This window comes from Syngnathoides biaculeatus, chromosome 3 (genome assembly GCF_019802595.1).
Source record: "Syngnathoides biaculeatus isolate LvHL_M chromosome 3, ASM1980259v1, whole genome shotgun sequence".
Taxonomy (NCBI): domain Eukaryota; kingdom Metazoa; phylum Chordata; class Actinopteri; order Syngnathiformes; family Syngnathidae; genus Syngnathoides; species Syngnathoides biaculeatus.
In genome coordinates this window covers 16,385,262-16,407,462 of record NC_084642.1, presented here as the reverse complement: position 1 = coordinate 16,407,462, position 22,201 = coordinate 16,385,262, and the positions used below count along the sequence as shown (strand labels likewise).

General features: G+C 42.7%; 1 protein-coding gene across 2 annotated transcripts in view; it reads left to right on the top strand.

Moving 5' to 3' along the window:
• Positions 1 to 22,201, top strand: part of cd276 (CD276 molecule) — a 97,657-nt gene that overhangs the window by 378 nt on the left and 75,078 nt on the right. For both annotated transcript variants that reach the window (XM_061814589.1, XM_061814590.1), the window contains exons 2-3: positions 2,927 to 3,036; positions 21,265 to 21,615. In XM_061814589.1, the coding sequence (XP_061670573.1) occupies positions 2,982 to 3,036; positions 21,265 to 21,615 (406 nt within the window). In that variant the 5' untranslated portion in view covers positions 2,927 to 2,981. The remainder of the gene's footprint in view (positions 1 to 2,926; positions 3,037 to 21,264; positions 21,616 to 22,201) is intronic.

Genomic DNA, 22,201 nt, shown 5'->3' with positions numbered 1-22,201 from the left:
GCCAGGCGACAAAGTGAAGTCATTGCATCTGATAGTGCGTTTGGAATGAGATTTCCCTTCAAAAATACTTAAATTTCACTCCAATAGATGGGTCTAAATTAGTTTTAAAACGGCATTTCCTTGTTTGACTGTGTTTATTTATTTATTTTTACCCACATGCTTGTTCAGCTGTCAGGTACACGTCCTGTGGGATGTAGAGGATGTTGTATTCCCCATCCGTAGTGATGTCAACCTCTTACGGCTGTTCATTCATTCATTCTTTTTTTTTTTTCCAATCGGAGGGCACCTTTAGAGAAACAAATATATATACACACACGGCTATGGGCAAGGGAGTTCGATTAAGCTTTTTGGGAATGTTGGGGAAACACACCCAAACAGCATGAAAACTCCACACAGGACGGCCAACCTCCCGAAGTTTAGGCAGATGTTTGTGGACTCAATCTGATGGTCATTGGTCATAATGCAATGTGGTTGTAATATCTGTTCGTCTTGCCACCCACCTTTCTGAATAATGTTTAGTCGGTTGTAGCTAAAACAACCTTGTCCTCTTTGAAAAGTCTATTTTGGTACTGTGACTGAGTGCTGAATGCATCCAACTCACACTTATGAGCATTATGTGTGAAGTTTGCCTGTTCTCCCTCTGCTTGCGTGGCTTTCCTCTAAGTACTCCGATTTCCTCCCACATTTCAAAAACATCTAATTTTGGTTAATTGAAAATCCTTAATTGTCCTTAGGTTTGAATGTGAGTGTGAGCGTTTTTTTTTTGTCTATATGTGCCCTGCGACTGGCTCGCTTGTACTGTAGAAGATAAACGGACATATTCGTTATGGCTGTGTTTCCACTGACAGAAATGATTGAACAACCCTCATGAGCAGGGGACCAAATTGCAAGTAAATAACTCTACAAGTATCAGACAGGTACTGATAACACAGAAGTGCTGTAAATGAAAACTACATAAATAATACAAATACAAAATTAAATGTGAAAGTGTTTTATTTATTTTAAGGAGGGCAACTTTGGCATTACGCCCATGTCCTCCACCAGAAATTATTTTGCTCACATCATATAAACATCTTTAATACCTTTTTCTGTGTGAATGACTTTGGTAGCAAAGGTGCTGCTGATTCAGTGTCAGCTGTCAAAAGAAGTACAACCAATTTACTGTAATGTACTGTACGTATGACTAGACTGAACACAGATGACAAATTTTGATATTGCCTTTCATGCTAACGTTTTACAAAACTTCTATCTTGGGACCTATTTTCAAACGTTTGCATTGCACACCAAAATGGAGTTATCTCGTAAAAAGGCCCATTTGATCAGTTTTCTCTTAAAAATGGTCTTGTGTAAATAAATGTCCCCCCACAAGTGTGCTCCACTTGTCTTGAACTCTACCTGGTTTAATAAGATGTTTTAATGAAGGAGGGTTAAAAGGATTTTTATGGTTGGCATTGGGGAATACCGAGGTCAGTGAGTCACTTCCTGGTTGACTGGATAGCATCAGGCGGACTCCGCCTGCAGTTTGGTTTAGGGAGTTGCTTCAATTTCGCATTGTGCTCTCAAGAGGACAGCGCAAGGAAAATAGGGGATGTTTTGATTTCCTTGTAACTACGTGGAGTTGGCTTGGACAATCCAGAGAGAGCGGCGAGCTGCTCTGTTAGGGAAACTTTGGTCATGATGAGACAGGATGATACAGCGTCTTCTTTGCTCCGGTCGCTCATTGACGCTAACGGAAAAAAAAAAAAACATTACACAATCATTTTTCCCCCTCACGATTTGAAACAGTTGGCAGATGTCTTGGTAACATATGCCTTTACACAGCCGTTTCTTGTCATGTTGGAATCAGCAGGTTTTATGGGCCAGGCCTGTCTCAAATGGTGGGTAGCGGTGGGCAAGTGAAGCCTCATGAAGAATTGAGGCTTTCTAATTGCTGAGAAAAATCAAAAGATTCAAGGCTTTAGTGTTGGTGACATCTAGTGGACAACTGAAGCCATAGCAACCTCTCGAGAACATGACTGAAGATTAGATGCAAATATATTCAATGTTGTTTAGGGTTTATTTAAAGATTTTAGCTTTGAAAATTGCGGGATTAGAGATCCTTCTTACTTTGCAAATGAGCATTGTGTTTGAATTCAGATACATTGATTTTGTGTCCCTGCCTGTGCATGTATTTGTGTGTTGTGTTATTAAGTAAAAGGTTTAAAGATAACGGTTTGCCATTTGGGAACTTGTATGGTTGGCTTGCCAAAATACTCTCCCTTTCCAAAACGAAACAGGAATGACGTTTGAAGCTTTGAACGTCATCGATCACGTGACTCTGGTGTTTTGAAACAAACTCCGACACAGTGTTACACTAACGGTGGGCCACGTTGAGCATATCTGACTTTGGTTACCATGAGGTTTGGGGCTACAGAGACTTTGTGGGCTGCCGCTTATCATCTTTACAGCAAGTGTATGCATTGCAATGGGCTGGATTTAGCCAGCGTGTGTGTGTGTGTGTGTGTGTGTGTGTGTGTGTGCATCACTGCTGGTGGTTGGTTCTCTTTACGTCATTCAGCACAAATACCACTGTTGTGTAACCAGTGGGGCGCAAGTGTTTAACAGAGGTTAGGACCAATCTAGGTGTACCCCATAGCTCGTCCGAAGACAGCTTTGATAGGCTCCAGTTTACCTGCAACCCTAATGTGGATAAGCAGTAGAGGAAGTGGATAGCTTGATATGTGGGCAGGAACTTCACAGAACCAGCTATTTGTGCACAAGTCAATTTTCCTTAACACTGTATGTCCCCTTTAAAGCCACAAGCTGCTTCATTTTTAAGTAAGTTATCCATTGGAACCAATATTAAAACCACAATATATCGATGGATGAAAACAGTCAAAAAGATGACTATTAAAATGTTCTAATTGCTGTCTTTTGATCCCTGCAGCGTCAGGCCTGAAGAGGTTTTCCAACCGTACGATATCCACTCCGGGATCACCACGATGTCCCTGCTGCCGCCCCTGCTGCTATCTGCCATGCTTGCCGTCCAAGCTGTCGGTGCGTGTCACAAAATTCCCCTCAAGGCCTATAAGTCTTCCCCCTTCATAGCTCAAAAAAAATATTCAAATGACACTCGTAGTTATAGCTTCAGTGAAGAGTCTCTTCAAAAGACAAAAAAAAAACCATCTGATGACCTGTTATAAAATTCCCACAAACATTTAACACAGTGGGTGAAATAATTATTTAACACATCACCATATTCCCCATTTCTAAAGGTGCTATTAACCTCGAAATGTTACCAGAAGTTTGGAAACAACTCCATACATGCAAATAAAGTAGAACAAATAAATTGATAACTTGTGTGTCCTACTGTAATGTGTAATGACACAGCGAAAACATGGCAACTGGTATTTGCTACTTTTTACAAAGCTTTCCTTCAAGACGCCTCCTGTATGTAGAAACTGGTCGTATGCTTGTATATAAAGAGAGAGAGAAAGACTTTTAATAGTCAAACCAAGGCACATATACCCAGGGACCATAAGAAGTTAGAAATGTATGAAAAACATACAATTTTGGTGTGATGTCTGCGCTCTCCTGATTGCTGTCAGGAGTTTTGGGAACGCCCACAATGAAAACTGCTTTTATAGCAGATTTTCCACTCACTTCCAAAGGGGCGGTGGGTGATGTTGCAATGAAGGATTCATAACTCCAAAGTTTCACTTCTGTACAAGCAAAGAAGTTGGGTCATCATAAAAAAAAAAAAAAGTAAAAAATAGGCACAGGCTGGGTTGATAACGTTTCGAGGCACCGTAAATATAGGAAGGCAGTCCAGCATGCCAGATATTGGGAGCTTTGCCGTGAAAGTTTTATAACCTCTTTTTCTTCGCTCTTGGTGTAGGTTGGATACGTAATGTAAATTAAAATCTCATACCGGCTGATACAGGATGTCAAAATGTGGGCACAACATCCTTGGGCAAACCTGTAAAGTTCACTAACTTCTGTAAGGAAAAAAAACACAGTAATTATCTCAGCCTTCCCCCAAGGGCTGTAACTAAATTCATGAAAAATCTGACAGATTGGAATTTATTTACATCGTAAGATAGGGAGTTGAAATGGCAAAATTCCGGGGTGTGTTTCCATTATGATACAGGTGACCTTAGTAAAATCTCTTGTTTATTCGACACTTCTTATCTTCTGACAGCAATGGGACCACAGGGCAGCTCATTACTGACTGCGTGGCATCCACATGAAGAATGAGTAGAGGGGGGTGGGGTCATACAATGATTGTTTCCCTCGACTGGGTGGAGCACAAAGTGAATTAGTTGGCCGCTGCGCATGTAACGCGATACAAAAACACTGCAGTCAAGCAGATTGTCAAGTCTCACAAGTCGTCAAAGGTAATGGAAGTCGCTCAACATGATGTTCCGTTTCTGGACAACAACAAAATGGCTCACAAATTACATCCACTTGTTTTGTTTTTTTATTTATTATTTATTTTTTTTTGGGGGTGGGGGTCAAAACAAAGACAAGCTACTCACACTTACAACATCACTGAGTGGTAATGGTACCCACGTTGCCTGCACCAAAGCCAGGCGACTGCACCTCTACACCATCCGTGACTCTCTGAGTGTCTGCCAGTGGAAGAGCTAATGGCAGGTCATTTTGCAAATCCCTTTTTGTTGTTAACCCTCAGTTGGTTATATTACAACAACACATCTAACTGTCTTAGTACCTTACAAGTAGTATTTAAAATGACATAAAAAGCTGACCTGATTTCCCTCCAGGAGGTAGCCTTCGGGTGATTAACATTGGAGTAATTGGCTACATAGGCGATGCAGTCGCATTTAAGGACTTCCCGAGGTGTGAAACTCTGCTCAGAAATATCTATGAATGTCCTCTCGCCCACCCTACAACAGCCCATGTCCTCCTTTTTGAAACACATTGATTGATTCTGCTGAGAGGCCTCACTTTAGCTTGCACATAAATTCAATTTGGGGCTGTTACTCTGTATCTGTGATGCTTTTGCTAATTTGAGTGCAGCCATTGAAGGGTCCTCTCAACAAAGATTGGTTTGGGCGCAGTGCATACGCAGTCAAGTACATCATCATTCTCACTGGCCCTTGCACTACCTCCATCCTGCTTCTTTTCTCCCCAGTGTGTTCGTTGAGACAAAGTGCATTACCCAACAAGCACCTCATGATTATTTCAACAAGTCGTCAAAATGCAGCCCAGCGGGACTGTTTAAAAATTAATTCAGGTAATATGCAGCGATTGCACTTCTGCAGGGGTTGCACAGGACCTGGAACCATGTGTGGTTGATTGTATCTTGGACTGCCGTGAATAGTTTGGAGTGATGCTGGGCCGTGCTCGGAAAGCATTACGTTGTTGGCTACTTTAGTGAAGAGCCAGCTACGACGGGGAGACCCCTGCCTATCACGCGCACACACACCTTCACTCCTGGGTGGTGGTGGGATGATGTGGCAGCGCTGATGGGTACAGTAAGGCAACTACAAAAACAGTAGAGTAATCCACTAATATTCTTGGGGATAGGGACAAAGCTCTGCCCAGAATAATGGAAAACTATGCGGAATTGACATCCCCCAGTATATAAAAAAAAATAATACACATGCGGCAATAAGTATACATAACTTCCAATAACACAGTGGTTTTCAAACTGGGGGCTCATAGGTGGCACGGCATCATGATATTTCAATCCCCCTGGTTTTCAGCCTGCTCGATAGCCCCAACCCCATGGAAAAAAAAAAAAAAAAAAAAACCAAGCAGGGGGAGGGTGCAGAAAAGTTAATCTCCAAAAAGGGGGGCACGGCCCAAAAGTTTTGAAAACTACTGCAATAACAACGACAGCTACACTTAGTTCATCCCAGATATAGCGTAATTTCCGCCCTACAGAGCGCACCGGATTATAATCTTCACCCAGTACATCTGTAAAGGAAATACCATTTGGTACATACATAAGACGCACCTGTGTAAAAAACGCAAGTGCCCACATTGAAACAAGAGATATTTACAAAGAAAGATGGTACACAGAAAAAGTTTTCAAAGTTTTAATACCTTATCTTATTTTAACATAGTAACAACACGGTAGCACGTACAGGGCCGGTTAAAAAAAAAAAAAAAAACAGCAGTGGCAGCTACACAGTAGCAACATGGTAGCACAGCACTAACGGAGTCGGTTAAAAAAAAAAACATACCTAAATCACTGAGACGTGGCAGCAACACGCTAGCACAGCGCTAACAGGGCTGGTTAAAAAAAAAAAAAACATACTGGTAGAAATCACTGAGACACCGCAGTAACACAGCAGCGACACGCTAGCACAGTGCTAAAGTTAGCGCAGCGCTAACAGGGCCGGTTAAAAAAACATGCCGGTAAAAGTCACTTCCTCGGCACATATGTTCCACGGCTGCCACTCTTACCTTTTCGGTTCGAGTGCCGCCCTAGCGTCCGTTAGGAAAAAATGCGCCAATTAGCCGCATCACGGCATAAACCGTTGGGTTGAAAGTGTGTGAAAAAAGTTGCGGCCGGAAATTACGGTACAAAGATCTTAGTTTCTAATTAAGATGTATGAGTAAGATATTTTCTTGCCACCAATTATTTCTTTCATTTTTGAAAAGTCTTTCACAACTTTTTATGGAATCTTATTGTGTTTCGAGCACAAAAACACCTACTGGGAATTTTTTTAGCAAATAGGTAGGGCAAGTTTGCACAGGGAAGAAAAATTGTGACTAGTGAATCGTGACGATGCGTGATTAGTGTATCGACACTCTCTTAGAGGTATTGACTGTAATATTCACATTTTTATTTATTGGATGGATAGATGGATAAATATCATACCACGTCCTGTCAGTATGCTACAGTGCCAGAACAGAAGCTGTTAAGTCATACGAAAGATGGACAGATGCACCCAGCGAAGGGAAATCAAGGAAGCTTTTACTGCTGTGCTCTTTTTCTTCTTCATCCTTCAAGTTTCCTTTCCTCAAGTGATATCCGACCCTGTGACCGTGGGTCTACCTTGTCAGCTCGTGCCTTTTTTTTTCCATTTGTGAAACCGCAGCTCATCAAAAGACTCTCGATGTCTGCGGACTTGTAAGCCAGAGGCTTATGCTTATCTGACTGCCTGGGCCCATTAGCGAGTTATTGACAGGATATGAGATGGCCCGTATCAAGGAAAGAGTCAAGAGAAGGCGATGGTGGGCAGCGAAGAAAGGGGAAAAAAGAAGTGAGAACAAAACAAAGAGCGAAATGAAGAGAGAGAGAGAGAGAGAGAGAGAGCGGGAAAAAGTACAAAAGAATGTCTCATTCTGATTTATGACTCTGCGGGGAAATAAGCAAGTCTGAGTCCTTATCTAGCCGATCACCTGGCTGTCTCCTTGGGGAGGTCAATCTTTTGTGAGTTCCTGGAGAAAACATAAGAAAGGAAGAGATTATATTCAGAGCTTGATGTTGAAAGTGACCCTTTTTATGTGTGTAGGCTTTGTTTGAAGATAAGATGTTTTGGGCCAGGACCAAGTACCGAGAACATCTGCAAATGTAGCCTTCCACGCTGATCATGTAAAAACTAGATGGCCTGAGCCATCGACCGGGCAACTAGAGCTCCTTCAGTGCCAGTACGAAATACATAATGCAGACCCACTCAGACCAACTGGTGCTGCCAAGAGTCCACAGAGCACCCCGGAACCCGCGCTTTATCCAAACATTAACAGTTGGATGATTGTTACATCGGGTAACAGTTGGATTGTAAATATGGAAATTGATTTGTTTGACGGCACGCTGGTCGACTGTTTAGCTCGTCAGCCTCATAGTTCTGAGGACTGGGGTTCAAATCCTGGCCCCCGCCTTTGACAAAACACAGGGAAGTGTGAGCGGATATTTCACAGCAGTCTGGGAAAACATCCATCCATTTTTAATGCCACTTATCCTCACTTGGGCAAGCTGGAGAACTATCCCAGCTATCTTTGGGCGAGAGGCTGCGTCCCCTCTGAACTGCTCGTCAGCCAATCGCAGGCCGCATATAACCAAACAACCGTTCATAATTACACTCACACCTACCATGGAATTTACATTTACTTGAATTTTTCAGTGTCCAAGCAGAGCTGTCATGTATTTTTACTTTTGTATTTTTATTTTAAGATCTGCTCAATATGTGACGTGACATACCACATATGTGCACATGAACATCAAAATAAATATTTAAAAGTGTTCAACAGGTAATCACATTATTTGTGCTTCCGGAATAAATATCAAAGCATTTAAATGAATAACAAATCGAAATGGAATTGAATCGCAAGCTAAAGACCCAAAGTCTAATAGACTCATGAGGTTTCGTAAGTATACCCAGCTCTTATTATCGATAGTGGAATCTGAATCTCCAAATGATCATTTTCCATTTGTACATAGCAACACGCTGCCCAGGCTGCAGTACAGACGAGATGGGTATGAGAAACAAAGCATGATGTAATTACATGTAAGTGGAGTATCATGGGTATAGCCGAAGAACCGGCACAACATCCCCTGGCATCTTCTCTTCAAACGGCCAAACCCACAGAACTGCCCCTACCCCCCAAACCCTTTGAATCTCAATTTGGACATTTTCTTTTTTTTGCGTGGGATTTGCTCTCCCCGGACTTGTCGATTTTTTTCAGATACTCTGTTTTGTTTGTAGGTCGGCATGATCGTCTTGTCAATGTGGATCATTTATGACTAGCGACCAGGCGAGGGTGTATTCCGCCTTTCGCCCAAAGTCAGATGGGATATACCAGCTCTCCTTTGACCCTAAAAAGGAATAAGTGGTACAAAATGGATGGATATCAATAGCATCCATACTTTTCACAATCTGGCCATTTTGAAAACCATTCCAGAAGTTACACGTCCCTTTAAGACAGAATCATGCTTATAATGCACACTCCCAACACTCTGTTAACTCTCATCATTCCTGCAATGATTTCCAGATGTTTTTTCCCCTCCGTTGTCTGAATAGGCTGACGGACATCCACATCTGCCGAACTCAAAACCTCCCTTTTCCCTCAAGACGTTTTACAGTTTTTGTTTGTGTCGTAAGAATAATCATTACGAGAGGGTTCGCGGATCCTTTGAGCTCAATCGTTTGATGTCAGCTCCGCAGTGAACGGCCGGAATGGAATTGCACAAGTTGACAGCAAGGTGGCAATATTACACAAGGAAAGATGTCAGAAACGGGTGCGCCTCATAGACTCATTTTGACTTGGTCATGAAGTTCTGGGACATTTTGCATTGTGGCCCATTTAGGTTGTTGTGTCAATAGTTTCACTTTTCCATTCAGTCTTGTTCATTCACAAACTCATCCTAATACAGTGACTTTGGCTTCCATGAGAATTAAACTTTAAATGTGTGTGTGTGTGTGCGCACTGTGATTAGCAGAAGTCTCCAATAATTGTGTACATATATCTGCCCAGGAATTGAACAGTGGTTATTACCTTGATAAAAAGAAGACCGCCAAACACTAATTGTGTGGTGGAAAATATGAAAGGTCAAACTTACTGCATGGGTATAGAATTGCCTGTTGGGTTGTAAATGTTAGTAGAGGTGGCCACACATACAGTAGAACCAAATGGCAAATCTTGGAGATGAGTAATCTTTAACAGAAATATGGATGAAAAATACAAACTAGTCCAGTGGAACCTTTCAAATATGTTGTATGATATGTCGTTTCAAAGCAATCTTTCCCCGTGGGATTTTGGGTGTTAGCACGTCTGCCTTAAAGTCAAGACATTCCTGCGTGGAGTTTGTTCTTCCCTTGCTCGCGTGGGGTTTCACTTCTCACCGGTACTCCATCTTCTGCCCACGTCCAGAAGACAAGCATGTAAGGTGAATTGAAAACAAATCTTGTGAATGTGATCGTCTCTTTGTGCCCTGCAATTGACTTCTGATCTGTCCAGGGTGTACCCCTGCTTCTCGGCCACAGCCACAACCATAATGTTGACAGTGGCTATAAAAAATGGATTGATTAACATAACAATATATTTGTTCTGTATGATGGTTAAAAGCCTACACCGCACCATTTTGGTAGTGTTCAACTTTGTAAGGTTTCACTGGTCCAATAAATGTTTATTCTCTGTGGCGTGTAACTTTACATGCACAGCCCGCCACTGAGAACATTTGTTATTTGGTGAGTGGGTTTGTGAACGTGACTGATGTCAGTCACGCTGACAGGAAGCTCTTTGCTCCACTGCAGCTCTCTTACAGCTTCTCCATTGTAGTGTCAAGAGTTCCTTGTGTCCAACTCCTCACACTGGGTTGCTACGGACCTGTCAGTAGTCATGCAGGTGTGGAATATCAATGGGCTCTCTGGCCTTTGGGGCCATGGAGGAAAAGTGTGTGTGTGTGCGTGTGTACGGCTAGCTGTTGTCTGATTGAAGTAACGTAGATGCTATTGATAAATGAAGATGAGGCATTTCTGTCTGTGGTGAAACAAAATTAAGTACAATCATGAATTTCCCAAATATTGACCTATTTCGTAAAGATCTGGCACACTAAACAATGTTCCCCCAACCTTATTTGAGCCAAGGCCCATATTCTACTTTAAAAAAATCCATGTATAGCATATATAAAACTGCACACCACTTCAGTGTAACTGTCTCCAAAAGTAAATGTACTCTAATAAGGATGGTCTCGTCTCAATTTAGTCCCAAATTTGTCCTGACAATTTAAAAGTGAAATCTGATCATTTCCCAAGGCACACCAGATTATCTGTCAAAGAACACTAATGTGCTGTAGCAGATGGGTTGGGAATCACTGCACTAGACTCCTATGAGCCGTAGCGAAAGAGCTGACAATTTTCCAACTTTGTCGTTTACACAAATCCCAGCAAAGTGGGACATTGCTCCTAAACCAGGGAATCCGACTATGTTCGGACATGCTCAGTCCCTGAAGTCCAGATTGTTTGTCAGGTATGAGCACTTTGTGTCTTGCTCAAACCCACCACACTTCCACGGGGCCTGTAAGGTTGGAATAGGTGGACTATGGGCACAGTCACGCTGAGCCAGTTCTCCCTTTAAGCAAAGACCACTACCATACCAGGCTTTGGCACAATAAACTTGACCCTTCTCTGTCCAACATTGGCGTACACTGATTTGGGCTTCAGCACATATGCAATTTTTACCTTATCTCAAGTTGGTTAGTTTATGTATAATACAGTATGCAGGTCATTGACGCTCATCCACGAGTGTGGGCATGCAAAATAGTCATGGTTATTCCTCTGAAGGTCTTTCGAGCTACCCTTATTAGCTTCATTCTAAGGCTGCGCAGATAACCAAGGTTCATTATTGTGCAGCAGGTTTTGGAAGCACAAACATACAGTTCTCAGACACTTGGTCATTATGCCTACAGGAAATGAGAACATAAGGCGTTATACCTGCCTTCGCATCGGTTCCCCTATTCTGGGGAGACATTCTACTAGATATTGGAGTGTCTCTTGACCTGAACTTGAATCTGGACATTGCTTAGTTACACTGGTAATAGAAGAGGCGCTCTCCCAAACTGTTTCCACAAAGTTAGAACCAAAGACCCGGCGAAAATGTTTTGGATCAAGGATTCAGGGGAAGTAAGGGGTGCAACTCAGAGTTAAAAGCGTCATGCCGCGATGTCTGTGAGGAACACATTTTTAATCAGACCTAACCAGCATGCTGAATGACGACAGTGTTGTGTATCTCCCACACACAGTTTATGACACCAATCCTTTGGACAACCATTCTAAAAAGGTCTTCCTTGCCATTTTGTTTTACGCGATAACACGTCAGAAACGTCTCCGGCGACAGTGTGTATAAAACATCCCAGTTGGTGTGCACCCCATGCTGATTAGCACACCACGGTCAAATGGTCTGCTCGCACCGCTCTGTTCTTGCTCACTTGCCTCGAGCCTCTTTTCTCGTCATCGTATGCCTCGATACCAATAGCAGCTTCCCAGCACCTGACAAATGCACTGTTATTATGCGAAGGTGTTTCAAAGTGTCACAGTGGTGGTTAGTTTTGAAATTAGAGTGGAGAGCGGTGTGAAGATCATTTAAAGACTTTCCCCCACCCCCTTTCCTAGTCAATGCTTGGCACTAAGCAGGGCCAGCTGCCAGTGGCTGCGAAAGGCTTAAATGAGTTTATTTCATGTCGGCTGCGAAAGTGCCCGTCTGTGTCACGTTGGCACTCAAACAGAGCCGAGGCCCATAAACATAAAGTGCAGCGTGTAAATCCCGCCAGCCTGACGTCTCCCAGGCTGCCCTCGATGGCTGCTCAGCATGTCTTTATTGAGAGGGCAGGAGAGGAGAATCCTCACTTCCCTCTAGGAAGACCCCACCGGGAAGACTACCAAGCACAATTACTTTCTTTAGAAAAAGACAACCTTCACTTCCTTCTCTTCCTAAGGAGTTGATCCTCAGCAAGTTGGACTGGTCGCACAGTAAAAAAGTCATAATTACAGTAAATATTTTTATTGCCACTGGGGGTGAAGAGGTTTTTCTGTACCTGAATGAGGAGCACTTCAAAGCTATAAATGTATCTAAAAATATAATACTGTAATTATGGAGGTGTCTGCCCATGCCTTCCTAAACGCTGTTGTAAATGTGATTGGTTATTGTCCCATGAACCTGGAAGTTGGACTCTTTCATCGTAATTCACATAAATCGGACAATCTGCCTCTCCCCCAAGGATACATTAAGGATTTAGTGCATACTGGGTATGCTGTATCTTCTGACCAAACCCATGTGTTTCATTTTATATATTCATTTGCATATATAAAGTGGATGTGTTCTTTGAATTTGATATTATCTTTAGTATATTAGTTTTTGCACTGTCTGGATTGTTGATTTTTGAGGCCAATCCCTGATGACCGAGTTAAAAAAAACTAGAACAGATCACAGATTCTATCACAGCATGGAGCAATGTGTCTTTAAATAACGTGTTCATTTACTGTATATACTATACTTGTGTCCTGCTTTACGTGTATATATCAAAATATCTTGTCAGATCATTTATTCTAATCAGTCAGGTCAAGCCAACATTACAACATGACACAAATAATGGGTGCTAACTGACAGTATCAAATTACTTTGTTATAATTGAATAACTTCATACACACCATAATTTAAGAGTATTATTCAACAGAACACCGGTACAACCATTAGTATGAGCACTAGCTTGCTAGGCTACATTATGTTTTGTTGCCTGCTTTTGAGATTTATTGTATTAAAAGTAATTGAGTGAGCATGCATCAAGCAAAACTCAAAGTACCAATCCAGAGGGAATGTATTTTATCTGTCTATAAATGATATAATCATAATCAAATAATATACTTATTTCCTCTGGATTTGTACTTTAAAGAGTTCCAAGCACAGGCGACCATCAGCACACGTCCTGACCATCTAGTTCTTATAACACACACGATGCGATCGATTGTTGAAGTCGTGGCCATAATAACGAGTTTACCCGGTCGCATTCGAGTTGACGAGATCAAGCCCGGTGATCGTAAAAGACAGGTTTAGGTGGTACCGGAATACAAGATTTAATTGGAGTTGTCTGGCATAGTGAAATCGTGAAAAGCCCAATTTATAGTCTGATCTGGACGTTACTTGTTGTCTGACTCAGACTGTTGCCTGCCCCACACCCCTGACCTTTTTTGTTTTAGTGTGACTATTGGCTGTCAGATATTTACAGTACTACTTAAAAAAAACTTTTGTATTGAAATATACACAATGGTGATATATCATGTGTATATGTATAAAATACATTGACCCAAAAACATGCAATATTAATTGGACACTGTAAATTGTCCCTAGGTGTGATTGCGAGTGTGACTGTTGTCTGTGTCTAAGTGCCCTGTAATTGGCTGGCGACCAATTCAGGGTGAACCCTGCCTCCTGCCCAATAATAGCTGGGATAGGCTCTCCAGCACTGTCACGACCCTCGTGAGGATAAGTGGCGAAGAGAATGGATGGATGGATATTATAAAAAAGACAAAACATGTTTGGAAGACATCAGATCCTTCATGGCAGGAATGCTGCTCACCATAACTGGCACTGCTTCATTTTTCTGCATAACCTGTATAATAACTATAATATCAGCAGGACCTTATAAGTGAGATAATATATATATATATATATTTATTTTTTAACCTCATTGTAATTTCTGATGGCGCAGTGTATTATTGGTTAGGACATGTGCCTCACAGTTCTGAGGACCAGAGTTCAAATCCTTGCTCCCCCTGTGTAGAGTTTGCAGATTCTCCTCTGCCTGGGTGGGTTTTCTGTGGGTACTCTGGTTTCCTTCCACCTCTCAAAATTATGCATGGTAGATTGACTGAAGACTCTAAAATGGCCATAGGTGTGAATGTGAGTACAGATGGTTGGTTGTTTATATGTGCCCTGCGATTGGCTGGTGTCCAGTTTAGGGTGTACCCAACCAGCACAGCCGCATCCCGTGTGTGGATAAGTGGTACAGAAAATGGATCAGTTGATACAATTTTAAAAAGAAAAACAGAAAACTGCATGTACAGCAGTATTAGCATCCCTCAATATTTATTTTGCACACCATTTGATCGCGATGACAGCCTCCAAGCGTCTGTTGTATCCATCTATAAGTTTTTTGCAATACTCGGGTTATATTGTCTCCACTCTTCCTTTGCAATTTGTTCAAGCTCTTGAACATTTATAGGGTTCTTTTCCCCAATGACAGAGTTCAGCTTCCAACAAAGATTTTCAATTGGATTGAGATCAGAACTCTTTTTTTTTTCCTTTAAAACCCTTTCCGTGTACTTTTGAATGTGTGCTTTGTGTCTTTGTCTCGCTGGAGGGCTCGTGATCTTTGCCTCAGACGAAAGTCCAAATTTTCTTACACTGGGGAGACATTTCGCTCTAAAATCACTTGATAATATTCAGATTTCACGGTACCGGTGATAGTCAATGCCTCCAGTGCCAGATCTAGCAGCCCCATAGCATTAAGGATCCTCGACTGTTGGTAGTATTTTTATTTTTCCTTAAAGGCTTCATTGCAGCATCTGTAAACATACTGCTTGTGTGGATTGTCTAAAAGCTTCATTTCTGATTCATCTGTCCATAAAATGTTATCATTTTCTCTATCTGTCTCAATCCTCTGTCGAAAAATTATTTTCACTTGATTAATTTTTTTCAGGAGATATTTGACATTTATTACTTTAACTCCATGGATGCCAATAATGGTGAGCAGGACTGTAAATGTCAAGTTCATTTTTTTTTTTTACATGACTACAATTAACAGAAATAGTCACTTCTTAGAAGCCCCCAACCTGGTCCAATTCGAACTGTCTCCTTGCATGCAAACTGTATCTTACATTCCTCTTGTTCTGTCTCTTATCAACTGAGACTTCACATTTGTCCCTTGACGGCAGCTAATCTGGAACATGGACTTTATGCATGGCAGTGCATGAAGCATTTCCGTTGGAAAGGTCAGATGGCATAACGATGTCCCTCGTCAATGTGGTATGAGGTACTAGGACACCATCTGACAGGGAAAAAAAAATATTTTCCATGAAATGTGTGGAAACCTAGGGTTGTATAACAGGTATGTCAATTGTTCGCTGCCAGTAGTTTTCAAGGTCAAAATAGCACAAAAAATATTTACTTTTCTGTGATGCGGCGATAGCTCCTCCAGTCAGATGTGTGGCGTGCTACAATGTTCGTCGTCATCTCTGTTTTGAGTTTTCACACGTTTCCAATGCTTTCGGTCACGGTCTACGTGAGACAGGAAGGCAACGTGCCAGCTTACGCTGAAAGCAGTAGTTCTGCTAGCCTAGAGGTCCATAGTGTAATCTTTACTGTCATCCTCCTCAATTAAAGTAGAAACAAACAGACCCAAAAATGTCGTGTAAATTTAACACAATGGTGAGAAATTGTCAGAAAATGAATGAATGAATGAATAAAGAAACAAATGCATAGCGAAGTGAAATCAGGCTTCAAAATGGACCTTTCCGACTGGCGAGCTTAAGCTACGCCCCCGTTAGGTACATTTGCCATGTCACACAAGCTTCCAAAATGCCGACTGAACAGAACACGTTTGAAGTGGATTCTCTATCGCGTATTCCAGATAATATTGCGATATGTTTTTTGCCAAACGCATAAGACTTGTCCAAGAGAGTTCTGCAGAGAGGTCTCAACTATTTCACGCAAGGATATGTGCACGCAATTAAGATTTTGGACGGAGCAGGACGTAATGTCAGAGTTACAGCGAAACATTGGCGGTCGATGCGAAAAGGTTTGACGCCTCACAAACTTCATATTGAAATCCAACTGGATAAAATAGTAGAATTGTACTACACATGTAAAGCAGGCTGACTACTTATTACTTGGAAAGATCACGAGTAATATCATTGTAGTCTTTATAAGTGAGTTAGGCTACATTTTCTACAAGTGCATTTATACAATGGTGATTCAGTCAGTACTGTAGTAACCAGATGAAAAAGTTTGACTTGGCTCGTTATTGAACCCAGTGTTCTGTCTTAAAAGTTTGATGTGATACAAATGGGAAAATAGACATTTCTCTTGCATGACGTGGCGCATTTACGTATAACTAACCGACTCTTCGACATAAAACATGACACACTTCATTCAGCAGGTCAGTGATACACTAAGAAAATGAAAGTTGTTCTTCTGCAATGTATGAAGCACTGATAATATTGAAATCAAACTCAGAAAAGATACTTCTCCCTCACTTACCTTCGAACATACAGCCTTGTGTTTATTGATATTGTTCACATTTAGTTGTACGTGCGGTCTTCCGCAAGCCTTAATCCACCGTAGACACTTCGTCAACTGTGTTTTAGGCTTTGGGAAATGAATCAAGCGGGCCTCTTGTAACCTAGCAGGATATCTTTCATCATAGTTGCACGTTCCCCAAGTGCATCTGAAGACCATTTTCTTCATAACGTTAACTTTTCCAAGTGCACAACACTGACAACTAGCATTGCATTGGACAATATGGTGAGAGGGGCGTGTCAAGCCAGACAACGCGGCCATCTGATTGGCTATTATTGTATGAGGGATTGACAGGTATGAAAGGTCCATTGTCATGTGTTGAGAAATTCTTTCAGTTTAAAGACACTGTGTGGGCGTGTTCGCAAATGCTATGAAACCCCCCCTCCCCCGGAACTTTCAGCTGTCAATCAAATAAGTGCCCTCTTTCACAGCCCCTAAGTAGGGAGAGGAGAATTTCCAGGGACGGAGATTGCACATGTTCCCACAGGCTGGAGAGAAGCAGCCTCTGAGCTGACATTATAACCATGATGCGCACCGCAAGGAGCATTTTCTCTCCTTTTAAATTCAGCAGGGCAACGTGCTTCCGTGGCCACCAATGGGAGGGCCACGAGCAGCCACAGCCACGCAAAGCACACCGGTCCTCTGGATCAATTCAATCCCTCTCCACACACTGCTCAGCTGGTCGTCCAGTTTTAATGCATTATACACGTACCTGTGGGGTTTGGCTGGGATGGCCACTCGATCAGGTTGTCCCGGCAATCCAGTGTGCTCTCTAGCCCACCACACTTTTCTCCTGCGGCTTTTTAATGTACTACATATAATCGTACAGTTTTGGGGCGCTGGGTGGGTTTGACTGTTGCAGGTCTGTATTGCTCTGTGAACCCTCTCGCCTCACCCCCACCAGTTTCTTCAATTTTCACAACACCCCAGCACACATATTCACAGTACAGGGATAATGGTTGCTAGTCGGGTACCTGATAACCATACTAATTGGGTGGATTGTGGGTTTTGGCTTGACTCCTGCCCCCGCCTCTCTGTTTGTCAATTGTCGAGCCGTAGGGGCACCCCTAAAAGTCAAAAGTCAAACTACTCAATAGTGGAATCTAGTATCTTGGGATCAATAGTCAGGCATTGTTAGCACTTTCCCACAATACTACTTCATCATGTTTGTCTTACACGGATGCATAATTTGTGAGACCAGAGCAGCCCTGAGTCACAGCATGCAGATCACAAACAGAGTGCATGCAGGGATATGCCTCACATGGTATTTCACCTCTGACGAATAGGACAGCAAACGCACGCTTTCCATGACGTCTGCCGCCTGGCTCTCTTCTCCTCTCCTCTCCTCTCCTCTCCTCTCCTCTCCTCCTCTCCTCTCCTCTCTCTCCTCTCTCTCTTCTCTTCTCTTCTCTCTCCTCTCCTCTCCTCCTCTCCTCTCTCCTCTCCTCTTCTCTTCTCTTCTCTTCTCTTCTCTCTCTTCTCCTTCTCTTCTCTTCTCTTCTCTCCTCTCCTCTTCTCTTCTCTTCTCTCTCTTCTCTCTCTCTCTTCTCTCTTCTCTCTTCTCTTCTCTCCTCTCCTCTCCTCTCCTCCCCTCCAAGCTCACTCCCCTTGATGCAAATTCCAAAACTGTTTCCTATGTTCTCTTTCCAAGTGCAGGTCGTTGTGACTACACAAGGGCCTTGTGTAGGCCCAACAGAGCGATACGTAGGTCGCTGGTTAAAAAAAGCCAGTGAGAGGAGGAGGAGGTGTTGAACATGATACAGGGAGTTTGTTTTCTTTCTTTCTATGACTTGGCCAGTTTAGAGGAATTAGAGATTGTTCTTAACCATGTTTCCAGATATTATCTTTAACTAGATGGCATTTTGCTCTACACCCCCCCCCCTCCTTCACCTGGTGGTATGAGTCATCTCCGGCTGCTTTCAGAGTGATTTAATTGTCACTCTCTCCCCTCTTCCTTCTACATCCCTCTACTTGCACATCATAGAGTGCTATCCCTTGCAGCATGACAAGTAGCTACCATCTTGGTGGAATTTTCTAAAAATCCTGCATAACAAATTAATTCACAAAAACTTACCAAAGTACACTACCTTTGCTCATGCTGTCCCAGTTGGTCAGTGCGAAATCCATACAGCAACAGCCTCAGACTCAGTAGCACAAGTGACTTTTATTGTAGGCACACGTGTAATTTAATTGTGCTGTCTCATCAGGAACTTCATATGCCAGACATTTTAGCTGGATGGATTGCATCCGAAAAGAATCCCTCCGTGGTTGCCTGAAAGTGTTTTTGTAGGAACAGCAACCTCGAGCGGTCAATCAGGGCTGCTCTCAGTCCAAATTTCATTGGACAACATTTGAATTCAAACCCAATCACTACTGAGGGAACAAAACGTGCTTTATACCATTAACGTCATCAGTTATCATGGTGACACTCAATCCACTCTGTCCCCCATAAAGCATTATTGCACGTTCTAAAATAATAAAGGGAAAGGGATTATTGGGGCATTGGATCCTTTTTTTTCACCATTACCTTGCAGCAGTTGTATGCCCGGGCAATAGGTGTCACTGTTCCTGTGTCAGTGGCAAGGGATACCTCATCGGGAAATGTGGAAGTACAGTGCGTGAAAAACAAGCCTGCCTTGACTCAACGTCCAAACATGAAGGCGCTCAGATGAAAGCCTTATTTGTTGTTAATAAGGTAGTTTTTTTTAAAGCACATCTCCATTGTTCCAATTTCCTCCATCCGAAAGTGAGTCAATGCTGATGATAGCTGTGTTCAAAAGAGGGCGGAGAAGCTAAAATGCTACCTTGATTATAACAATTACAAACACAAAACGGTGTGTTGCTCTTTGGGACAGAGTCCCCCCACCACTCCCCACCCCCACCCCACCTCTCTCCTGTAATGCAGATGAGTGTTTCGGCGTTGTGTACGGCCAGACAGAGATCAATGGAGAATGCTGACTCGTGAGGATGCCACGAACGGCTCCTTGAGATGGCTGCTAATCCGGAATAAGTACACTCTCACCCTCTTCTAGACAAACAATGCGCATGTGCTGCTCAATCAGCGTCTTTTTCAATAAAAGCGGCAGCATTGTCTATAAAAAATGTACATTCGAGAGTTTTTGCTTCCCCATTGCCTTAATCCCCTTTTTCCCCACTTCCTGCTGCAATGCTGCGGAAGCAATGTAGCTTTTTTTCTGAAGCAGATCTAGCATCCATTTCAAACTGCTTGACTTTTAAAGGTATCAGCCTGCTACATTTTAACGGAGAAAATTTCAACTTGGGTGAGGAACACTCTCACGCTGGTGGCATCCTTCCTCTGTTTATCGCTCTGTCACTATTTCAGAAGGCGGAATATGCTCGGATCAACGTTGCCCCACAATCTGTATCAGTACACACAGTTTTACACACACTGAAAAAAGATGGCTTTGATTGGCAGAGTGCGTGGGAAGGGACTCCCAACTGTAACTGACAAGAGTGCCACACATCAGCATAATACTACGAATACAGTTATAAGTGACACCCAACTTGGGAAAGGCAGGTCAACTTAGGCAGGGGCTGCTGGCTCCAAATATACCTTAATTCCCAGCCAACAGAGCGCACCTGGTTATAAGCCTCACCCAGTACATTTATTAAGGAAATACCACTAGTATATACATACGCCGCAGCTGTGTAAAAGCTGCAAGTGCCCACATTGTAACCCACGTTGAAACACGAGATATTTACAAAGAAAAACGGTACACAGAGAGTTCAACGTCAATGCTAGTGCCGCGCTAATGCTAGCGCCGCGCTAACAGGGCCAGTTAAAAAAATATACCGGTAAAAATCACTGAGACACGGCAGTAACACGGTAGCGCAGCGCTAACAGGGCTGGGCAGGTAAACTCACTTCCTCTGCACATATATTCCACACGTCTCATCCTTGCCTTTTCCGCTTGAGTGCCCCCTTGCGGCCGTTAGAAAAAACACACAAATTAGCCGCATCAACGCATAAACCGCAGGGTTGAAAGAGTGTGAAAAAAGTCATGGTTTACAGGCCGGAAATTACAGTAATTGAAATGTTCCTTGTGAGCCCAGAGTTTGAAATTGTGAATGGAGTATCTTTACTTAATTCAGATGTGTCAGGTATCAAACTTCACACCCTCGTCCCAAGATTGCGATGCTCTTCCTCCATTGAACTCTGTTTCGCCATTGTCCTCTACTTTACATGATATGTTCTGCATGGAAATCAGTTTTAAGGTACTGTATGGTGCCATACCTTTTTCTGAAGGTAATGATCAAGGTTATAAACAGATTACATAACTTTTCAAGCAAAGAAAAGGTGATTGCAGCTATCGCACGTTTTCATGATGTTATGGCCATGTACATCATGTGTAAACCTTGTCTTTGAATAATCTGAGAAATGTCATCCAAATATTTCGATTGGTACTGTATCTCAAAACCGTAGTATGGAATATGCATTCCTTCCCAGATTTCAAACTTTGCATGATGTCACTCACAAGATGCTGCCCCTGTCTTGCAGCTACAATGGAGGTGTACGTCCCCGACCAACCTGTGGTGGCGCTACACGGCAGGGATGTCACGCTGAACTGCTCTTTCAGTCCCATTGGTCCTTTCAACGCATCTGATGTGACAGTTTTCTGGCAGCTGACTGACACCAAGCGTATTGTGTACGGATACAGCGAAGGACATGATCAGCTGGCAGACCAGGCCAAAAGCTTTGTCAACCGCACCGGCCTGTTCCCCCATGAGCTGGGCCGGGGCAACGCGTCGCTGCTGCTGCAGAAGGTGGTCGTGGCTGACGAAGGCAGCTTCACTTGCTTTGTCAGAGTGCAGGAATACGGCAGCGCTGCTGTATTGCTGCAGGTAGCAGGTGAGTTTTGCTTTGTACCACACATTTTAAAACATGCAGATTTTGTGTTAACAAAGGCAAATAATGTCGATACATTAAAATATAAGCTCAGCTATCCTGGTTATAGATCCTGAAGACAAACATCAACATCGACCCACACCATACCCACTAACCACGAAAATACTGTAGCTTCTTCTCATCCTAATGTGTACAATTTTCCCCCTTTTCCATTGCACAGTACCTACTTGACTCAACTTAACTCCTCACTTTTCCATTGATAAAACCAACTACTACCAGTTTCCTGACAGCAAATGTTCCAAGCCTCCCAAAAGGATACCATTAGTTTTACAAAAATCATTTCCGGTTGCTCTTTGCTAAAGCAGCTTTATAAATACCCCACCATTTTAGGAAATGTAGAAATGATGACAAAAATGTGCTTTCCATCCTCAATGCAACTATTGCTGTGCCCTAGCTCTGCACACTGGAGTAATATAATCCACAGTCTACGCTTTGTTGCTGTCATTTCTTTTCTTTGTGGCCCCCTTTTCCTCTTTGAGAAAATGTGTCTCCTCAGGAGTAAGCATAAAAAGGAGGCTCATTCACATCC